The 21,599-nt window shown below is 40.1% G+C and overlaps 1 protein-coding gene across 5 annotated transcripts in view; it reads right to left on the bottom strand.

Moving 5' to 3' along the window:
• Rbms3 (RNA binding motif single stranded interacting protein 3) overlaps positions 1-15,036 on the bottom strand; it is a 1,321,467-nt gene extending 1,306,431 nt beyond the window's left edge. For 2 of the 5 annotated variants that reach the window (XM_058576559.1, XM_058576561.1), the window contains exon 1: positions 14,793-15,029. In XM_058576559.1, coding sequence (XP_058432542.1) covers positions 14,793-15,008 — 216 coding nt within the window. In that variant the 5' untranslated portion in view covers positions 15,009-15,029. Of the gene's footprint in view, positions 1-14,792 lie in introns of all 5 variants that reach the window. The other 3 variants (XM_058576560.1, XM_058576562.1, XM_058576563.1) reach the window with 3 other exon arrangements.
• Positions 15,037-21,599: the final 6,563 nt, after the last annotated feature.

The raw sequence follows: 21,599 nt of genomic DNA, 5'->3' as shown, positions 1-21,599 counted from the left end.
CATCTTTGCAAAAAAAAAAAAATACAACCTAACAGGTAATAAAAATTTACCAATGATACTGCTCATGGGGTAAATAAAACAGGGATGGGCACCATGGGGTGAGAGTCAAATTGGACCCCATATCTATTTTTATAAATAGTCTTGTTGGAATGCAACCACATCCACTTGTTTATGGTTGTCTATGGCTTTGCACAGCAGTCAAGTTGAGTAGTTGAGACAAAGGCCACAGAGCCCATAAAACCTAAGATATTTACTATCTTACCCTGGACAGAAAAATTTGCCAACCCAGGATAGAGTATCCCACTTCTTACTATGGAGCATATTAGCTGATGTGAGACCCTTTCTTGGACTTATTACACTGATGGATAGTTTAATCACTTTGCTCAATAGAATTATAACAATACATTTTATAAATTAACTGTCAAGAGCTTCATTAAGTATTTCTTAACCATGCTTACCAAAATTTAAAAATGGAATATGGACTGCACATATACTTGTTTAACAATTTTTAAATCCACATGGCAAGTTTAGCCTTCTTTTCCTCCAATAAGACTCATCTGTTTGGCCACCAATATTCACCAAGCTAAGTGGTCTTAGCCTTACAAGGTTTACAGTAAAACAAAAAAACAATTTGGGATACAATGTTTTCCCTGATTGGAAAATTCATAAGCATGGATTAATGTATATTGTACAAGATAAGAAAATCCATGTAGCAAAATTTCCTAAGAGTATAACAGTTATAGGATTTGAATTCACTGATTTGGAAACACAAAGCATGTATATTTTTGGCATTGAAATAAAGTCCGTTATACTCTGAGACTGATTTTTAGAGAAGGCAATTCCCATCTTTCACCTTTAAGCCAACACAGTCCCAGTGAGTCTCAGTTTTATTGGAGAAAGCACAATACTTGGATTTCTTGGTGTAAGGAACTTTCTCCTCACATTAGTCTCTTAGAATGAGATCTGGAAATGGGACAGATCCACAGACTGGGAAGTCTTAACTCCCCATAACAAGGAAAAGTCTAAAACATTCCGTTTTAAAACTTCCCCTCAAAATATTATCCCCATGAAATATAAATATAAGACCCCAGAGATCCACAACATTCTTTACATCAAGATTTCTGAACTTCACACTGACATTTCAGGACTGAGGATTCATTGTTCTGGGAGGCTGTTCTGTGTGTCATAGAACATTAAGAGCACCCCTTGCCTTGCCTCTAGGAACACCCTGTCAATGGTCGTGACCATCAAAACTGCCTGCACATATGCTGCATGACCCCCAGTTGAGAACATTGTTCTAGAGGAGAGTTAGACCTTTAGCTTGCCAAAGGTTGGTTATTTCATTCGACCTGCGCAAACCAATTATCCATGCAATTGGAAGCAGGATTTGCTTCCTTTCAATGTGAAGTGGCTACATGTCCTGTCACAGGACTTAATCACTGTCATGCTCACAAAGACCAATATTTTCATCAGAAAATTCCATGGTGCCAGTCTTTGAGTTGTCATCTTTTGCTATAGAACCCAGACTTTGTTCCCAGAATCTGATCAACATGTTGAAGGCTTAGACATTCAGAGCCACTCACTCTTTACCTCAACAGTTTCCAAGCCCTACCCCCTTCTGACAGCAATGATGGGCAGCCTCTTATAGCTCATCAGAAAACAGTGGCCCACATCTTCTAAGGTGTTCACTGTGACAGATTATTGCTTACATATTACACATTAACAGAATTTATTTTTAATCAACAATTATGTGTACATATCAGGTACAACCTGATGTTTTGATCTCTATGTATTCTGTAGAAAGATCCAATCCAGCACATGATGACCATCCATCACCTCACCAACTCATTTGCGAGTGTGGGGCAAGGTTAAAAAATTTCTTGTGAAGGCACTACCAGTTGGATATGGTTGGTTTCTTGAGCCTTCTAAATACCCAATCCCATAACCATGCTCGTATTTATTTATTTTTATTTTTTTTTTGAAGAGTCGTCAGCAGAAAGCCAGTCTGCTACTATTTAGGAAGTAGTATGAGTCTAAGCTGGAACACCCCTGGCGTCAAGCTATTTTGCCTGTCTGGAGCTAAGCAGACTAATTTAGCTCTCCGTCTAGGCCTGGAGAAGTTTAGGCCTTCATAGTGAACCTGGCATAAAATTAACCCTGTATAGGACTTTTAGTTTTTCAGAGATAGCTGTCATACACCTCACAGGGTAAAAAAAAAAATTAAAAAACTAAATAATGGAGCAGAGAATGTGGTATTCCTTTATTACCATGTCTTTTCATTTGATAACCTGAGAGATGTAAAACTCAGCTCTAGGCCACAATTAAATTGGTGCATCCAAATAAAGACTTCACATATATTTTCAAACATCCTAGCTGCTTTGAAATACTAGATTTTCGATATTGCTTTTCCCTCAAGGATTTTATTTTTGTCTACCTCCTCTTCCTTCACAAGAGAGACACACAATGGGCAAAGCCACATCTGACATGTTGACATTGCTGCAGATACCAAATCCTCACAGGACTGAGGGATAGTGCCACAGGGAGGTTTCTTTGAACTCCAAAATTGCCTGAAAGGTGAATTGGGGTAAAAAATAAATAAAAAGAATGGGCAAGTAAATGCCCCAACATTTGGGTTGTGACTGAGCTGGCATGAACCTGAACTGAGTGCTATTGTCATAATGTACAGGAAAGGCACATACATTTGTGAGATGCACATGGTTAAGGTAAGAAGGACCCCAGAGATTAAAAACAGGTTCATTTTTCTCTTCCCCCCGCCTCACTTGTGCCTTTTTTTGGGGTGGGGGGAAGTTACTGGGGATTGAACCCCGGGGTGCTTAACCATTGAGCAACATATCCAGCCGTTTTAAAAAATATGGTATTTAGAGACAGTCTGAGTTGCTAAATGCCCAAGTTATTGAGACGGGCTTTGGATTCGCCATCCTCCTGAGCCACTAGGATCACAGGCAGGTGCCACCAACATTTGTACTTCTTGGAATTTAGAAAGGAGCATGTACAAGTAGCTTGAAGCCACTGACACCACAGAAACCAGGGGTTCATCTTCACCCACAAATCCTGGGGATGCAAGGTAAACTTCCTGACGAGATGGGAACAAGCTCCGTCTTCATGTCTTTTGTTCAAATATAAAGAAATGAGAACATAATGATTAATTGGAAATTATAGTTCCCTTTTGACTACAACTTTAGCTTTTGGCAAATATATGAATTTTTTCTTCACCGCTATGGTTTTAAAACGTGTTAATGGTACATAAAAATACCAGAAGAATGTCACTGCCATCGACTTAGCTGTATCCCCTTTTGTTCTTTGGCCACTGTCCTGCTAGCTGCATTCTGACTTCCTACTTGGGATCATTTGCCACTGCAGGAAGGAAAAGAGCTCACATCTCACCCTCCGCTTTCCATGCATTGCTACATTTTGAATGTGGTGCCTAGGGGCTTCCCAGCTAACTGGATGTGTAAATAAAAGAGTTTTAGATCACTTGAAGGTGTCATTCAAATTTTCATCCTAGCTAACAGGGAGGAAATTCACCAAATCCATCCTGGGGCCATTTTCCTATCTCTCTTCCTGCTGACTGTCATGTAATGTGCTAGACGAAGACACAGCAAGTCCCATATTTGGATCTTGCAGGACTAAATCCCCAGTTCTTCCTCCAATCTTGAAACGATCACTCTTCTCCCTCATGGATGAAAAAGTACAAAAAGGGCTGAAAAGGTAATTTCTATCAGACTTTTTTTCTTTCTTATCCATGCATACCTGAAACCACTAGCAATCACACTGCACTTAGGACTTTATTGAACGAGATATAATAATAGGACACCTAAAGGATGTGACTTTATAATTGAGTACTTTTTTATGTATTATTTCATTTGGAAATTATTCCCAGCATTGTTGGTACAAGCATGGAGGCCCTGTGATGTTAGATTTGGGCTCTTGGCAAGATTTCTCAGCTTGTCTATTCTGACAATAAGTACCATCATAGTAATCCCCACAGTGTGAAGACAATCATTAGTAAATAGCTAAGAGGAGATGTCAATGGTACTTCAGGCAATGGTTCAACTATCCACTAATAAAAGCTTTGAACTTGGATAATAGAAAACCTATCTCTCAGAACCACTTTACCAGAGACTGTTTTCTGTAATGGTCAAGGACAAATACCAAGATACAGTGGAACACCCACATAAAAACAGCAACACTGCTAGCCAAAGTTTTTTGAATGAGACCTTGCTCTAAGCAGCCTCTATACACAACAATATTGGTAGCTCAAAAACAATTTGTAAGTAATTCACCAAGAACTTAAAGAAAACCCAGGGAAGTTGTCAAAATCTCTATCCTCGTCAAAGGACTGGTTTCAGAGCATCTCAGAGGGATTTCAGTGAAAAGTGGCTGAGGAAGGCCAGAAGAGGTAAAGTCAGTCTATAACACTGCTGCCCAGGTGAACTTCCTGCATGGCAGAAACATTCTCTATACTGTCCAACACGGTATCCACAGACTTGGAACTTCTGAGCATTTGCAGTATGGCTAACACAAATGAGAAACTAAATTTTTACTTAAATTTTATTATTTAAATTTAAATACCTGCACATGTCTGTTGACTACCATAATAGATAATGATAGAAAATGAGGAGAGGAGGTTGAGTGTCCATTCTAGTAGGCAAGTGAGAAGGCATCACCAGGAAATCCATAAACCAACACAAGTGTGGCACCACAGTTTCTTATTGCATGCCACCCCCATCTGATTGTCAGTGAATACCTGCTCCCAAGGCCGAGCTGAACTCACTAGGAAAGAATATTGTTACTAGTGAGCAATATCTAACATACAGGACACCGTGGACCTGTTTCCCAATGCTAATGGCAAGGAGAACTTAAAATCTTTAGAAAAGGGAGAAAGAAGTAGAGGAGAAGGCCAGTTTCTAAGGCCATTGAATGCGTGGTTAGAAAACAGACTGGATTATGGTTATTTGTTTACTGCTCTGAATCAATACCTGTACATAAATAGGGTTAGACAGGGGTTTTAGATATGTGCCTACAATCAGCCAAAAGGCGAGCAGTGTTCAAATTTAGTTGTTTCCTTACTTTCCGCCGTATTTCATGGTTTATTGTTTAGTATCTCTCTCTCTCCCTAGAATGTAGGATGCGTAAGGATGTGCACCATCCTGTGCCAGAAAGTACACACTGGGTAGGAGATTATCAAATGAGTATTTGTATCCTGCTTATTCATCAAAAATACATTTAAGGACTTACTACATGTAATGAACTATGTTAGTGTTAGGGGAATAAAAAAACAGACCTGTTCCCTACCTTTATAGCTCACATTAAAAAGACAACGGGCTGGGGATGTGGCTCAAGTGATAACGTACTTGCCTGGCATGCGTGGGGCGCTGGGTTCAATCCTCAGCACCACATGAAAATAAAAAATAAAGATGTTGTGTCCACCAAAAACTAAAGAATAAATTTTAAAAATTCTCTTTAAAAAAGAAAAGATAAGACAATCAAGGTAGGATACTGTATCAGCATGGACTTGACTTATGGTGTAAGCAGGAAAACCTTTCTGGAGGTGTTGAACTAAATTTTAAAGGCTGATTAGGAATTAGGTGGGTAAAATAAAGTGACAGGGAAAAGAGGAAGAAAGAGCATTCTTGGCAAAGGGAATGGCCTGGGTAGACATGGTAAGCTCCAAAAACAAACACTATTAACACTACTAACAATATTAACATTATTGCTGTTAATCCAAAGAGCAAACAAGAGATAGGAGAACAAACCCATAGGGTCTGCTTACGGTGACCCCAGAGGAGCATTGCACCCCAAATCCCTGACCCAGCCAATATCACCTGAAGGCATCCTATCTAGGAGGACCACAAGCTACTGAGTATTGTAAGTATCCTAACACTCAGTCCCTATAATGTGGTAGGGGCTCTCCCAGAATAAAAAAAAAAAAAAAAAAAAAAAAAAAAAAAAAAAACAGGGGGAATGTGTCACATTTAGTGTGCATGCCAATTCTTCCATAAATCTGCCAAAATAGTGTCATAACTCAGTTATAGATGATGCTGTCACAAATTTGTTGTGACTCTTTTGCTAATACCCAGCCAAAATGTGTATTTCCTTATATGGGAAATAGAACTTGCAAGAGGTATATAATGTGATGCCTCTTAGCATTCGGTGCTCAGCCTTTGGATATAATTCTGCCCAGTCCACGCTGACACAAAGTGTGTTCCCTGTTGAACACACTAGTTACCCTGGCTCTCTGTATGCAAATCCTGCAACAGTGATGCTAATCTGATGCTTTTTTTTTTTTTTTTTTTTTGGTTTGGAGGGCGGGGATGGTGGTCAGTTTCTTAATTAAAAAAAAAAAAACTATGTGAGAAGACACATTTATAGGACAAACCAGAGAGACTTACACGCATGTACACACAGCTTTGCTCATGCAAGTATTACTTAGTTTGAGTTTCCAGTTTTGACAGTTCTTAGAAAAGTAAAATTATTATTCCCATTTTACAGCTGAGGATTCAGTAACTCAAAGAAAATGCAACTTGTCCAAGTTTGCATGCTTAGAAGGGGCAGAGCCAGGATTCAAAGTCACACTATCCAGATTATTCCCAAGAGCGGATCTTCCGGAGTACCCATGAAGAAGTACTGCATCTGATCCCAGCATCACCCACCATGCCCTTTACTCAACTTTTAACCAATTACTTATGGAGGTAATTTTTGTCCCACCAGTGAATGTATTTGCCTAAAGAGCCTTTCTCCCAGCCAGGGAGACTCTAGCTCTCTAAAGCGTACTTACTTCATGGAGTTTTGGGTTGGAGTTTTGGCTTGGAATGTTCTATGGCCACTTTCCCAAAAAGTTAATATTGTTCATCTAATTCAATCCAGAGCCTTGCTTTGAATTATTTTTTAAATTGATTTGGAGACCCTGGAATCATTCACAGGACCATTAGTTCTGAAATACATTGAGTCATTTTCCAACTCATGGATGGAATGCCCCAAAGCACTTTCAACATGATAGCTCTCACATCTGAAGTATCTATAAGGGTCTAGATATTTTACTCATATCTTGTAAGTAGGGTGACCAACTGCCCCACTTAGCTAAGATACAGTGTTTCTTGAGATGCAGGACTTCTAATGATAAACTGGGTTAAGTTGGTTGCCCTATCAGTAATTTAATCTTTATGACCTCGTTTTTACCCTTCATCATTACTAATAAAATAATCCAGATAGAACATTCACATTGTTTGTCCAAGATGGTAAGAGCATGTGGGAATACAAGTGAGGTTTGAAAAGAGGTCTAATACCCAGGGGTTACCCCTGGATAACCATAGCAGTACCCTTTAGCTGAGAGGGGAGGTCCTTGGGTACCAACATGTAAATGAACACCTCAAACCTTCCACTCCTCTGGAGAATTCTCAGTATTCTAACTTCTAAAGTGGATAGGACTTTTTCAGGACTAAAATAAAACTGGGAGCATTCTCTTTTGCCTTACGCTCAATGTTCTGATTTGAATGTCAATGCCAGCAGTGTTATTTCACCTGAGGGCTGCTTTTAAAACACCCAGAGCAGTGCAAGCAATCTGAGCTGGAAAACCAACAAGTAAAATGTGGAAAACAAGCCTTGGAGTCTCACCTGAGGAAGTGGAATAAGAATCAGGTGGACTTAAATTTAAATCCCTCCTCTGCTATATACCAGCTGTGGGACCTCGGGGTTAATAATAGTATTTCTCTTGATTATTGTGGAGCAAAAATAAGATCACCTGATGTAAATCTACCTTGCTTTGTGACTGGCACAGGACAAATGCCCAATAAATGTTAGCTCACCAACAACCCCCCAGAAAAGAAACTCAGAATGTCCCTTCACTTTGTAATCTCCTCAAAATTCCAAGTCTCTAAAAATCTACAAACCTACATGAAAATAACAAATTTTATCAATAAGAATACAACCATTTCATTCTAAACTGGGCTCAAGATTTGAATGAACATTTCTCGGAAAACATACAGATAACAGGCACATGAAAAGAATGTTTGACATTAGTTAATAATGCTATACAAATTAAAGCAACGATAGGATATTATTACACATCTATTATAATGACTAAATATACCAACAATTACTAAGTCTAAGCAATGATGTAGAACTGGAATTTCCATAATTTGGGGATTTCAAAATAGTGTAGCACTTTTGAAAACAGACACATTGTATGACCTAGCAAAATGTTAAGTCCACAAAAAAAAGCACATAGCAATGTTATTTATCAAAGCAAAAATTCTGAAGACAACCCAAACCTTCATCCCCAGTTCAACAGAAAAATGTGTGCTAAATCTATAATGAAATACTGCTCAGTAAGAAAAGAGAATCAACTACTGATATACATGACAAAAAGGTGAATGTTAAATACCTTTTGTTTAAAAAAAATGATGCCAAACACAAAGGCTACATATTATTTGATTCCATGGACATGAAAGTTTGGAAAAGGGTAGGAAACAACAAGCAGACACGTAGAAGAATACAAAGGAACTCTCTGGGGATACAGGAAACACCCTATGTACTGTTCATGGTGGTTGCACAAATATATACATTTGTCAAAATGCATTAAACCATCACATGTAGAGAGAGCAAGTTTTACTGTTTGTAAGTTACATGCCAATAATTCGAATTTTGAAGAGAAAAAAAAAACAGATTATAAAGAACAGGGTTGTAACTAGGGGCAGGGGAGCTGCCTGGGAGAAGAGTGAGACATGACCAGCAACCAGTTTCAGTGAATGAACTGTGACCTAGGTCTTTACTGGGTGAACAAGCCAAGAAAAAAGCCACTCATTGCCCAGTGTCACCAGGTGTCCCACAGTCTCATTTCACTTGGCTGCTTCTAATGTGGAGTCAATTCTTTATCTCAGAAAATGTATCACATGGCCTACATTTTTTAGGAAATGCTAGCAGAGTCATTACTCCTCCTGCTGCCCTCTTCTGCATTTCCAGTGATTTTTTAAAATTACTATTTACAAGACAACAGGTTAGTCGAAGAACACAAATTTCTCTTGCCACCGATTTCAACTCTAGCAAGACTAAATCCATAAAAAAAAAAAAGAAAGATAAATGTAGTAAAATGCTTCAACCCAACCTCAAATTTGACATAGTGCCCACAAATGGACCCAGAGTCAGTCTACAGAGACTTGAGGACAGTGTTGTTGTGAAGGGGCAGCGAGATGAGATGGTATGCATGGGGCAGAGGGATGTGTGGGGCTGGAAATGATATAGCACACCATCCGACATTCAAGCCAAGTTTGGTACTCACCAACATGGTTTTTCCATGTGGGCCTTAATATGTTCCCAGGTCTTTTCCTGGTGACAGGTTAACAAAGAGTTTTCCCGACTTGTCAATCAACTGGTCTTCTCTCATCAGGAAAACCAGGATTGTACCTACATTCCACCCCAAGGATAGGCAGAGGACAGAAACAGAGCCAATGTATTGCCCTGCTTTTACACATTTTATTTATGGTTTTTTGGGTGGAAAAGGTAGCAAATTTGTACCTATTAGGGCTGGATGGTTGCAGGCAAGAGAAACAGACTGAGCAAAAGAGTACTTTGTTGGTAATTACAAAAATCAAAGAAAAATTTGTACTGTGAATCTCATTTTATAAGAGACTAAGGATTCTGAAATTCTGAAACAGAGTCCAAATATTTCATGTAACCAAACACCTGGTGGCACATGCCTGTGATCCCAGCAGCTCAGGAGGCTGAGACAGGAGGATCGTGAGTTCAAAGCCAGTCTCAGAAACAGTAAGGAGCTAAGCATGTAAATAAATACAAAATAGGGTCGGGGACAGGGCTCAGTGGCCAGTGCCCCCGAGTCCAATCCCCAGTATTCCTCCCTCACACACACACACAAAAATAATAATCAGGACACCCTACAGAGGAAGAGATTTTGATCCAAGCACTCATACCATCTTGTTGGCTATTGGGTCTTCAAGGACTACCTTTGGGAAAATCTCATCTGGGGCCCCACTTTTCTTAAGTCTATATGGAAATGGGGTGGATGAAAGGGAATGACCAGGTCTAGTAAGCCATGCCCTTCAAAATCCAGGTTCCCAATTCTATAATACTTATGCTATAGGTAAGAATAAAGAATTGGATTCTCTGTCCTTCTTCCTGTACATAAGCAATATTTTCATAATTCTGTATTCTTTTTTTAAAATGGTAGAAATGCAATGCTGCTGATGTTCCATATTCTTATTTTCCCTCTAGAAAACAAAAATTTAAGGGTGCTTAGAGTCCCAACTCACCTCTGCAGAAACTTGGACCCCAATATGTTAATAATTAAGTGATTATTAACATTAGGTAGTCTTTACATATGAAGCATTCAATCAAACTATGGTTTATTTTATTCATGCCATACAATAATCACAGGTGGTTATGCTGAAAAATACTTCTACTTTACATATGAAAAGACTGAGGTTTGGAAAGGCTAAAGTTACACCTTGTCTAAAGTCAATGGCTCAGATCAAATTCAGGTCTTTCCAATTTTATACTTAGTATTTTTTAATCACTGTGACATTGGGCAAGTTTCTGCTCCTGGGCCAGACATCAGAGTCCACCTGGCTAACAATGCAAATAACAAAGGGTTCCCACTATTCTTCATGCCAGGAATAATCACCCAAGGGGTTAGGCAGCTAAGTGAACTGCCTTGATATTATCAATTGCCTTTTCTCCTCCACTTGAGATTTTGCTGTCCTCTGCATACTGACAATCTCATCTCACCTGAAGCAGGAATGGTTTGCAAGTCAAAAAAAAAAATTTTTTTTAAAAAGGGAGACCATCATTCCCCAAATGAACAGCACTCAAGAGCTTTGCCAAAGCTATAACTCCCACAGGGCTCACTGCAGTTGAGGCACAGCTTCAAGGACCTTGAAACTTGCACTTTGCAAGGTGCTCCTCCTCACAGGAAAAAAAAAAATGGGGTTTGGGCAGGCACCATGAAGGTAAGTTTGACTCTTCAATACCCACTCCTGGAGTTTTTCAGGTGTAAAGAAGGTCTTTAATACTATTATACTAGAATAGAAAACATTGACATGCCACTCATTCACTCAACAAAAATGCACCAATTTAGCTAATAGATCATACAAAGGTAATTTCTTCACTGTGATATGTGCCATGATTACCTAGAATTTCCCCTAGAAACAAGGGAGCTGAGTAAAGGTTTGCAAAACTTACTTTATTCCACAAGTCTAAAAATATTTCAAAATGAAAGCCTTTAAAAAAATGTAATGGACAGGCTAGGGAAGAGACCTAGCAGCATTCTCCTTCCGACATGGATTAAGACAGCTTTACCCATGAGATGGGATTAAAGTTGGAATCTCAAGTCATTTTCATCAATGTAGTATCATTGGTAGCAACAGAGTCCCTCTACAGTCAAAAGTGACAAGAAAGAATGTCTTGCAAGCCAAGGTTTGTAATAAGAGGTGAACAAAAAAACATACATATGATACTTCACATCTGGGTCATAAATATACTCTTTTATACAAAATATGATAAATATGTGTGAAGAACACATAGTGAGTATGGAAGAAAAGAACATATGAATGAAATGAAGCTGAAGCAGACAAAGAATCATTTATATTACTCATCTGGGATCAGAGGAAAAATTTACACATTTGTGCAAATAACTTGGAAACAGAGGGCATAAGACACTGTACTGGTACTCAGTAAGAATTTTAACTCTTCCAAAAAAAAGTTTCAGGAAAAACCATCAAAGAGTTATTTGGTACAAAGCATCTCAGCAGAGTTTTAAAAGTCACGAAAGGATATGTGGGACCTGCAGAAAACTAAGTAAACTTTGAGGGTGGTCAAATCCAAAATCAAGAACACTTGCAAGGATATGAAAGTCTCTTGTGACTATTTTTAACCTTCATGTCCAAGATTAGAAGATATTTGACCAGTTTTGAATCTCTTTTCAGATATGAACCTCTTTTCAGAAGGTCTTATAATAGATAGGGGGATAAATCTCACTAGGTCACCAAAGGTGATTATCACTTTGTCTTTATAGAAGTTTAATGTAAAAGCACAGAGGAACATAGGGTTTATTTAAGGTCCTTCCAACTCACAAAAATCAAAGCATATACGATATGTAGCTGCTGTAACATTTCTTTGAAGAGCCAAAGAGGCATCAAGCATCCCTATTACAGAACAGAAAGTACCAGTCACATCATGAAACTCTGGTGTAAAAAAAACAACCTCAACTGATCCAGTTTTCTAACCTTTTCCTATTTCAGAAACTTTGAGGACATATGACCATGAACCTGCAATTTAGGAGACAAGCTGATGTGGCATTAAGCTCCGATTTCTTTTCCAATAAGACAACTGTGGTCCCCTCATGAGAATAAACCATGGCCCCCAGCCAAAAATCCAAGAAAAATACCATTGCTCCCACATCACTATTTCCCATCCTATTTATAGGACCCTTATGTGGGAGAAGATTTAAATTCAGTTTTCAAACTTCTTATTTTCATGAGAAAGAAGAAAACATAACTGTCTGATACATGTTTGCACATTACTGTTTTTAAACTCTGATAACCTTCCCAACCTCACCCCAGACAGCCTGAAAAAACTACATTACACTTTATTCTAGTTTGTCTTCCATTTATATTTTGGTAGAATAATTTGATCAGACACCTAAAGATCTTCCCACTAATGAAACCAGGATTTGCTAAGCAAAAAAAAATTACCATGTCTGAGTGTCCATCAAAAACAAAAACAGTTATTCAAAACTGAAACATAGCAACCATCCGTAAACTCTAGGAACCAGTAAGAGTACCAGAGACAGGCAAGGGTTAACACAGACAATTTCTAGCTTAAGAGAAGGAGGCATCATAATTTTTTAAGGCAAACACCTGGAGAGAAAAAAAAGTAGTATTTTGTTTCCATCTGAAGAAATTGCAGACAAACATGAAGCAAATCACATCACAGGAATAGTCAATTATCTGAACATGCTAATTAACTAAATGTAATCAACCCGCTTTCAGTCCTCTCTTCACCTGCTGTAATATTTCTAGCGCATTGCCTTTCTTATTCCTTACAACCAGTACAACATTAGACAGTCTGCATGGTGCAGCAAAGAGAAACAAATAAGCACAGATTTTTGCTGATGGCAGGAATTTCTCTTGCTCAGGGCATATGAACCAACAATATGGAAATGGCAGCACCGCCTTTATATTTTAATTATTCTCCACACCTATTTTACAAAAGAGACTTAAAGTTCAATTAGGTAAGGTGATGCTCTGTTATGGTTATTTCATAAAAACTGAGCAGTCATTTAAAGTAGTAAATATGCAGTCATGACAGAATTAAATATTCATGAAATCAAGAGCGACTGGGAAGCTGAGGATATCAGAATATTAAAATTCATCATAGTTCTCACAATGTAAATCTTGTATGCATTTGTAAGGCACCCTGTCCAGTCTAGAGTGTGTTCAAATTCCAGTTCCTTGGTAGAGTGCCATTTAAATAACAATATTGATTTTGGTAATAAACAACAATCTTGATTTTTAACTCAGTTTCAAAATGCAAAACAATTTTGAACATCCGCAAATCCAAAACTTGGTAAGTGAGCTGTCTCCAAACATAGAACAGCAACATTCAATGTGATCCCAACAGGTTTCAGTTATTTGTTTAATCTACTAGTATCTTAGGAAAGGTCCCACAGAAACCAAGGGAATCTCCAAGGAGGAGGACTTCACCAGACGCAATTTGCTTCTAGCCAGCAGAAGCACCTATTTTCCTATACATTTCCTTACTGAGCAAAGGGGGGCAAGTAGATTGACTCTGCTTCGGTTCCAATATTCTCGTTTGTTGAACCAACTTTTCCCCAATATTAGCAGCCAGTTTCAAAATGTACTAACACACACAAGTGCACTTTATACAGACAACCGAACAACACTAGCTTACACGCAACTAAACTCCAAGTGTGTACAGAGACAGAAGACTGCCCAGAGACAAAGCTGTAATAAATACGCTCTACTAATATTACTGAGGCATTATTTCTCTGCTATTTCCTCTACTTTACAATTTTCTGTCAGAAGAGGAAACATCAGCATCAGAGAATGGCATTTGAACATTTCTTACTGGAATTCAATTACCTGAAAAACTCCTTACTGCACAGTAAGTAGCAGCTATCCCCTAGTCTACAATGACACAGCAGGGCTGCAAAAGATTTGCAGGGTTCATCTGCTGCCAGGCACTTCATTCCTGCCCTCCTAGGCAAGAGAATGTCAGGTGTGGAGAAACACATACAGCTTGGAGCTGGGTTAAGCAATGCTCTCCATTCTGCGAAGGAGCCAAACTTTGCTCCCATTGTTATCATCTTTAGGTTGATGTCACCTCCCTCCAAGGAGTCTCAGAAGATACTAAGCAGCTCCAGAAGGCATATTTCCCCTAGATCAATATCATCCGAATGAGCCTCTGTTAGACTGGGAGGGCAAGCAAAGGTCTCAACACCGCTCCCCCAGGTGCTGTGTTCTGCCCTAAGCATCACATCGCATGTACCAGAAGACTTTTCTCTACACACATCACTGAACACAGAAACCAGGACAGACTTCAGCACACGCTTTCCAGTTCGGAAAGTCACTATCGCCAGTGGATTCCCTTGAATCCCACGCCTTCTCCACATCTGCCACCTCCACCCCCACACAAACGAGGTAAGGGGGTGGGGGATCGGAGGGGTTAAAGTGACAGCCACTACTAGAGCTCCTCGGTTTTGTTCAAAAGATGTCACAGCGGCAACACTGTGGACCTACCTTGCTCTCTCCTTTCTCGCCGTTGGGTCTCGTCTCTGGATCGTCGCTGTCCTCAGCGCCTGCACTCTCGCCGGGCAGTTCATCCTGAGCCAGCTGCTGCTGCTGCTGCGGCTGGGGCTGGGGCGGCTGTGGCGGCGCCTGGCAGGCTCCGCCAGCCCCCTGGGAGCGGGGGATGGGCTCCGGGCGCGGAGAAACTCCCTCAACATCCATCTCCATCTTCCCATTCACTGGAGGGCAAGACAAAAGCGGAGCGGAGACTTGGCAGCGGCGCCCGGCGGCTCCTCAGCTGCCGGTGGCACGCATGGCTCGCCGAGGAGGGGCCGCCTCCCGCGCGCCCTCCCTCCTGCCACCCTTCGCCTGCGCTCCCGGCAGCTCCGTTCGCCCGCTCGGCTCCGGTACTGGCGGCGTCTGGACCCGAGAGCGCGAGAAGCGAGTGGCCGCGTGTCCTTGGAGCGGTGGCCTTCAGGCGCCCCCGGCAGTCCCGCTAAGCAGAGCGCATCCCGGCGGCGGCGGCGCCTCCCAACCGCGCGCCCAGCCCTGTGGCCGCCCGGGGACTTGCTCTCCAGCCGGGTCTCCCGATCTTCGCTGCTTTCCAGCGTCTCCAGGGGCCCCGTGGCGTTTCCCCTCCCTTCCAACCTTCGGAACAAAGTTGCTGGAAGAACAAACCAGATCGCCGGGATTTGCCCGGGTAACTGGCAGGAATAGGGAATATCAGGTGTAAGTGAAATCTACCATGCCCACCCGCTGACCAAGAGCCAACCCTCACTCTTGCCCCCTCCCCAACGCCGAGGGGCCAAGAAAAGGAGGGTTTTCCGACCTGTGAGAGGTGGTAGCGGCGAGGACTAGCAGAGGAGCATGCGGGGGGCTCTTGGCTGGTGAGCCCACCCGGAACCCCAGCGACCCCCTCATCCACGCTGACCCTTGGTCCCCCTCTCCTCCGTGGCGAAGTGCACCTCCGGGGTCAGTCCCTCCCGGGAGTGTGGGTAGCCCGAAGCTCCATTCCTAGATCTGCTCCGCCGCGGCGGCTTCGCGCGGCACAGCCCTGCACTACAGAACTGGAGTGGAGAAGGGGAAGCCAGTGGCAAATTCCGGGCAGGAAATCGACCTAACCTTGCTTCGGCTGGGATCAGGGGTTAAAATTGGGAAGGGGTGGGGCCCCACGAGAATGGTGAGGACGCGAGTCTAGTGGCGCGCCGGAGTTTAGCATAAAGGTCGACAGCTGAGGATCGGTGGGAAAGAAGGAGGAAGAAATGAGATGGGTGCCTGGCTTTTACAGCAACGTGCCCCGAGGTGGGCTCCAGCTGGGCGCTGTCTCTCCTAAGTAGCGAGTCCACCTGTGCTAGAAGGGCGACTCCAGAAGGCTTGGGTGATTACCCCGGGAGCAGGCAGTGAGTTCTGTCTATAATATAGAGAGATGACAAGCGAAGACTTGGAAATTTTGTTAATTCGGGGCTCACCATTAGGTGATAGGGATGACTTCTAAATTTCACAACTGCACTTGGTCCTAGGGAGTAGCTTACAACTTCTTAGAAACTGTGACAGAAACTCTGCACGTCTAGAAGGGACCCTGGAACAACTATGGCGAGAAATAACGGGTTATTAAGAACCTGCTTAATATTAAATAGAAGCCATTGTTCTGGGCTTTGAGTTCCATAATGCCCTCAAATGGATCAGCAGATAAATGAACTATTCATACACTTTTTCAGAGAGTAGCTTTTTCTCTTGACATATAATGTGAAACAGCACTGGTCTAATGAAACTGGAAAATTGCATTGTTTAGCTCACTGTTTGGCACTGACTTAACACAACTTTCACATAAGAAGACCCACTGTCCCAATAAATGCAGTCACACAAGAGCACACCATTGGATTCTATCCACCACTACAATCTCTTAATCTCTGATTCTGACAGAAATCTCCACTTTAATCAGTGTAGACAGCCCATTAGGATAATGCAACTATGAACATGCTTTTGAAAAGGAAAAAATTAGGGACAGAATTACCCCCACCCAATCTCTTTTTCTTCAATATTTCTAAAAATTAAATTCAAATTCATTTTCTGGTTTGGGAATGTGTTAAAAATGATTTTGCTTTAATTGAAGATTCACTATACTTGTGAATGACATTATAACCCTATATGTAGTAATGTACCCGCAAGAATATAGATATATGCCTTTTAAAGATGTTATTTACTCTCTATTTCCTATCCAGTGCATGGTAATAAACCGACAATTCTTACAGGATTTTTATTATGGTAAATTAGATTATCTGTATAACGTGCTTAGCAAATTACATAGAATATCCTGAGCACAGAACAAACATTGTCTATTATATTGAAAAGAGTAAGATAGGACACATTCACCTTGAGCATTTATCTGAAGATCTTGATTTAGGAAGAAGCTACCATTTTAATTAATCTTTACTTAAATTTTCTAAAAGAAGATATCTGCCATCTTCAGAGAACGAAGCCCCTTCTGAAGACAGAAAGAAAGTCAGTGTTGTTTTGTGCAATGAAGTTTTGAATTTGACAGGTTTTCCTTCTACAATGTAGAAATAAAAATCACATGTCAGTTCAGACAGGAGTTGGAATAGCTGACTGGTAAGTTATTATTCTTCCATGCTTGTTACTTCCAAAATGTGTTTGTGGACTTCTTTCAAGGCTTAAATGAAGATTAAATTAAAAAAAAAAAGATAAAATACTTTCAACTAAGTTTGTTCTAAATTTAGGCATATGCTTTTAAAGATTCCTATTGTTAAATGCAAATATTTTTCTTTCTTCTGCCCCTCTATTTTCTTGGGGACACAGATTTTTTTTTAGCATCTGTCATAAGTAAATATGGACTCAGAAAATATATTACATTTCAAAACTGTTGATTGCACCTAATTATGCATGTAAATTGCTACTTCAGGCATACAGACAGCTTGCAACATTTTGAAAATTTTGCCCTACTAGTCATCTGAGGTATTTGTGTTACTATTTTGTAGTTGCCTTAAATGACTTCATATCCCCATTAACTTTCCATTAATGATGGGTCTAGAATAATTTTGACTTTTTGCTTTCTCTTTTTCAAATGATTCAAATTAAAAAATAAGCAGATTTTTAACAAATTCACCCTTCTTTTTATTTATACCAGGGTACTTGATTTTTTGAGTCACCAAGAAGACATTATACAAAGAAGCAGCCTGGGAGTGTAGTCAGTCTAATTCCTTGCTACTCAAAGTATGGTCCCTGGACTCCAAGTGTCCCAACACTTAGGAATTTGTTGGAAATGCAGCTTTAATCCCCAGCATAGATCTACTGAATCAGATCCTGTATTTCACCAAATCTCCGAGTGATTCCTACCTCCTTCAGTTTAAGAAATACTGCTTTATCGTATCACAGGATTGGTCTTTCTACATTGTAATTATCTTTGGCTCTCACTATTACCCTAAATACTACCCAGAAAACACAAAGTAGCAACTTCTTTCCCTCAAGACATTATATTCCCCACCCAACTCCTCCATCCTCCAGGCTCTTACTGATGCTTAATGAAAAGTTTCACAAGTAAACAATATATCTATGTTGTACATATCTGGCACTGAATGAGAAGTGTACAGTTGTCTACAATCAAAATGCATTAACCTAGGAAGCATTTTGTCTCAAATAATAAATTTAATGCAAACATGTGGGAAACTTACTCTTGGCCTTCTACTTGAAACTTGAAAGCCCACAGTTTCCTGTGCTGGGATAAGCAATGTCTTCTGTTAAAGTGTAAGCAGAAATCAACAAGTTTGTGTCTGTGCAATGATATATATATATATATATATATATATATATATATATATATATATATATAAAACTTTAATAGTTTGGGGTAAGTTTGGACTAAATTATTTGCTCCCCAAAGCTTTAGGAAATATCAGAATTCTTTAAAGAAATTCTCTTCACAACAAGCCATGAACTGTTACTGTAAAAGTCTATCTGGTACAGTAATTCTTACCTGGCCTGTACTTGAAATCACCTGGAGAAAGTCATCAAAATGCAGATTAGGATTCAGCAAGTCTGGGGTTGGGTCTGAGATTACATTTCTAACAAACATCCATGTGAATCTGGTGCTTTTGGTCTTTGGAACTAAAAGATTTGCTTTATTTCCATCAGTGGTTCTCAATTTTCAATCATGCGTTGAACTTTTAACAATCTGCAGTACCGTCTAAACCCCAAATAAATTACATCAGAATCTCTGAAGGTGGGATGTAAGCATCAGAAGTTTTTAAACCTCTCCAGGTAATTACAAAGTGTAGCCAAGACTGAGAATCAGGCTGATTCTCCATTTGTGTTCAACAGCAGCACTTGGGAACTTGTTAGAAATGTAAACTCGAGGGCTAGGGATATAGCTCCGTTGGTAGAGTGCTTGACTTGTATGTACAAGGCCCTGGGTTTAATCCCCAGCACACACATACACCCCCAAGAAGAGAGAAACATAAACTCTAGTGTTCCACCCAAGACCTACTTGCCAATCAGAAACTCTAGGGATGGAGTCTAGCAATCTGTTCTATAATCCAGTATTATGGTGATGGGTGCTTAGGTTTAACAACCTCTGCTGTGATCGAAGTTTTTCTATGACTGACTGCATGTTAAAAGTCTCAGGGGGAGTGGTCAAAAAATACTGATGTCCCCCTCCCCCATCAATTAAATAAAAATCTTAGATGGTGAAAGCTAACTTGGTTGGAAAGTTCCCCTACGTGGTTCCAGTTGTGCAGACAGGGTTTAAAAATTTTCTATAGACTGTATTTTTATGTATGCAAATTCTGTTTCCATGGAGCAGGAGTTTCTTCTATACTAGTTAAAAAAAAAATCCTTCCTTAATCTGCAAAAATGGAGTGCCTGGAAAGGTAAACTAGAGTACCAGCCCAATTATCACAGATTCAAATTAGTGTACTCAATATTTTCAGATGTGCCACCTTTATTTTTTTCTTCTTGGTAACATGATAGCAACTTCTGCTCTCTGTAGCCCGAATCTGATGTGAAACTGAATCTCAGTTTGTGTTGGCTATGAAATTGCCCTGGCACCAGCCTGCAATGACAAAAGTTTCCTTCATGAGTTAGGCAACTCAGGGGACATCTCTATAAAAAAGGGAACTGCTACTAAGGGCTTAGCATCTTATTGCCCAAAGTATAGTTCACAGTCCAGTAGCATCTGCATCAGTTACGCACTGATTATGAACACTAACTCTCAGGCTCCACCCCAGCCCCATTTAACAGTATCAGCCTTTTAAATCCCAGGTGAGATGTGTGCATCTTTAAAGTTTGAGAAACACAGCTCAATTGTATTTCTGGCAGAGATGACACTAGCAACCTGATCCTAACTCCGATATCTCTCCATTCTTTATAGACCTATTCCCATTCTGAGAACCTTATAGAACCTTCATAGCTAAAGTTCCAGTTCATAAGAAAAACCTACAAACGTTTCTCATTCTATTTTAACCTTTCTATCTTTAGCACCACTGTCCAATGGAACTTCCTGCAATGTGCTCTGCAGCAAGAAGTCACCAGCCACATGTGGCTTTGAACACATGAATTATGGCTAATATAACTGAGAAACTATATTTTACTTTTATTTCATTTTGATTGACTTAACTTTAAATAGCTTCATGTGGTTAGTGGCTCCAGTATTAAACACACAGGTCTAAAGGAATCATTCTTCCTCTTGCTTAGCACTTATTCATGTTCCCAGGTTGAACGCTGGCCCCTCCTACTCAGCTTTGTATGCATTAATCCCTACTGACTACAGCAGGATGCAAAACATCTGCCTTGCCACCTCATTTACATAATAAGTAACATTATGCTTATTATTTTGAATGAGCGGAGTTTAACTTGAATTAAGTGCCACCAAAAGTTGTCAAAACCTCTTTCATAGTATTCATAATTATGTAGCTTTAATTTTACTGCCTTTTCAAACGTCAGCAGACATGGGTACATTTGGAAACTGCCTTAAGAAAAAGAGACAAAGAACTGCAAATGGATTCAGGGTAGAAGACACATAGAGACATTCCCACACCCAACATCTTGTTGGTGCATAATGGAAAGTTGCATATATTAAGAATTTATCTATATTGAAAGTAAACATCAAAACTTGAAGATTACTCTCAAAATGGAAGATGAAACATAAAACAAAGAAGAGATCATGAAGTTAACAGTGCCAGAAGATAGCAAATAAAATTTAATATAGAAATGTACTCAGCAGTTAGTCTGAATGCATCTAGTCTGGGGAGCCAATGAAATGGGAGAAGATGGAATGGGATGGGAGATAAGGGAAGGGGATGAAACAAAAACACTCATAATTTGAAGACAAATACCAGCCCCCTCAAGTCTTCTCTTCTACAGGCTAATAATAAGAGCAAACAATTCTAATAACACTGACTCCAATCTATTAAGTGTGCCCCTGGAGTCCCCTCAACATCCCTGTGAGGCAGATAATACAATCAGGAAAGAGATTACTCAAGCCATTCTGATTATTTTAACTGACACTCCTTAGAAAAGCTTAATATACATAAGCAAATTCCTACCTGAAAGAGAAGAGGCCAGTGCTAACGTCAGACCTTCTCCTTTGATTACTTCTAAGCAGCAAAAGCCACAACTTATTATAAAAAGAGGTTAGCACTGGGAAAATATGTAATCAGGGTTTGTGCCTTGCCCAGCTGCTGATTTGTGTGATTCACAATTATTCCCACAAAGAAACGTGTAGCTAAGGGTAACAGCCTCACTTCTGCAGAATGGTCCTTTCATAGCAACTGAAACCAATAGATAGACCACAGTGGTTGTCCTCTG

This window comes from Marmota monax, unplaced genomic scaffold (genome assembly GCF_021218885.2).
Source record: "Marmota monax isolate L192 unplaced genomic scaffold, Marmota_monax_Labrador192_F-V1.1 WCK01_AAM20220418_F8-fsc00021, whole genome shotgun sequence".
NCBI lineage: Eukaryota > Metazoa > Chordata > Mammalia > Rodentia > Sciuridae > Marmota > Marmota monax.
This window is presented reverse-complemented; position numbering and strand designations above follow the sequence as displayed.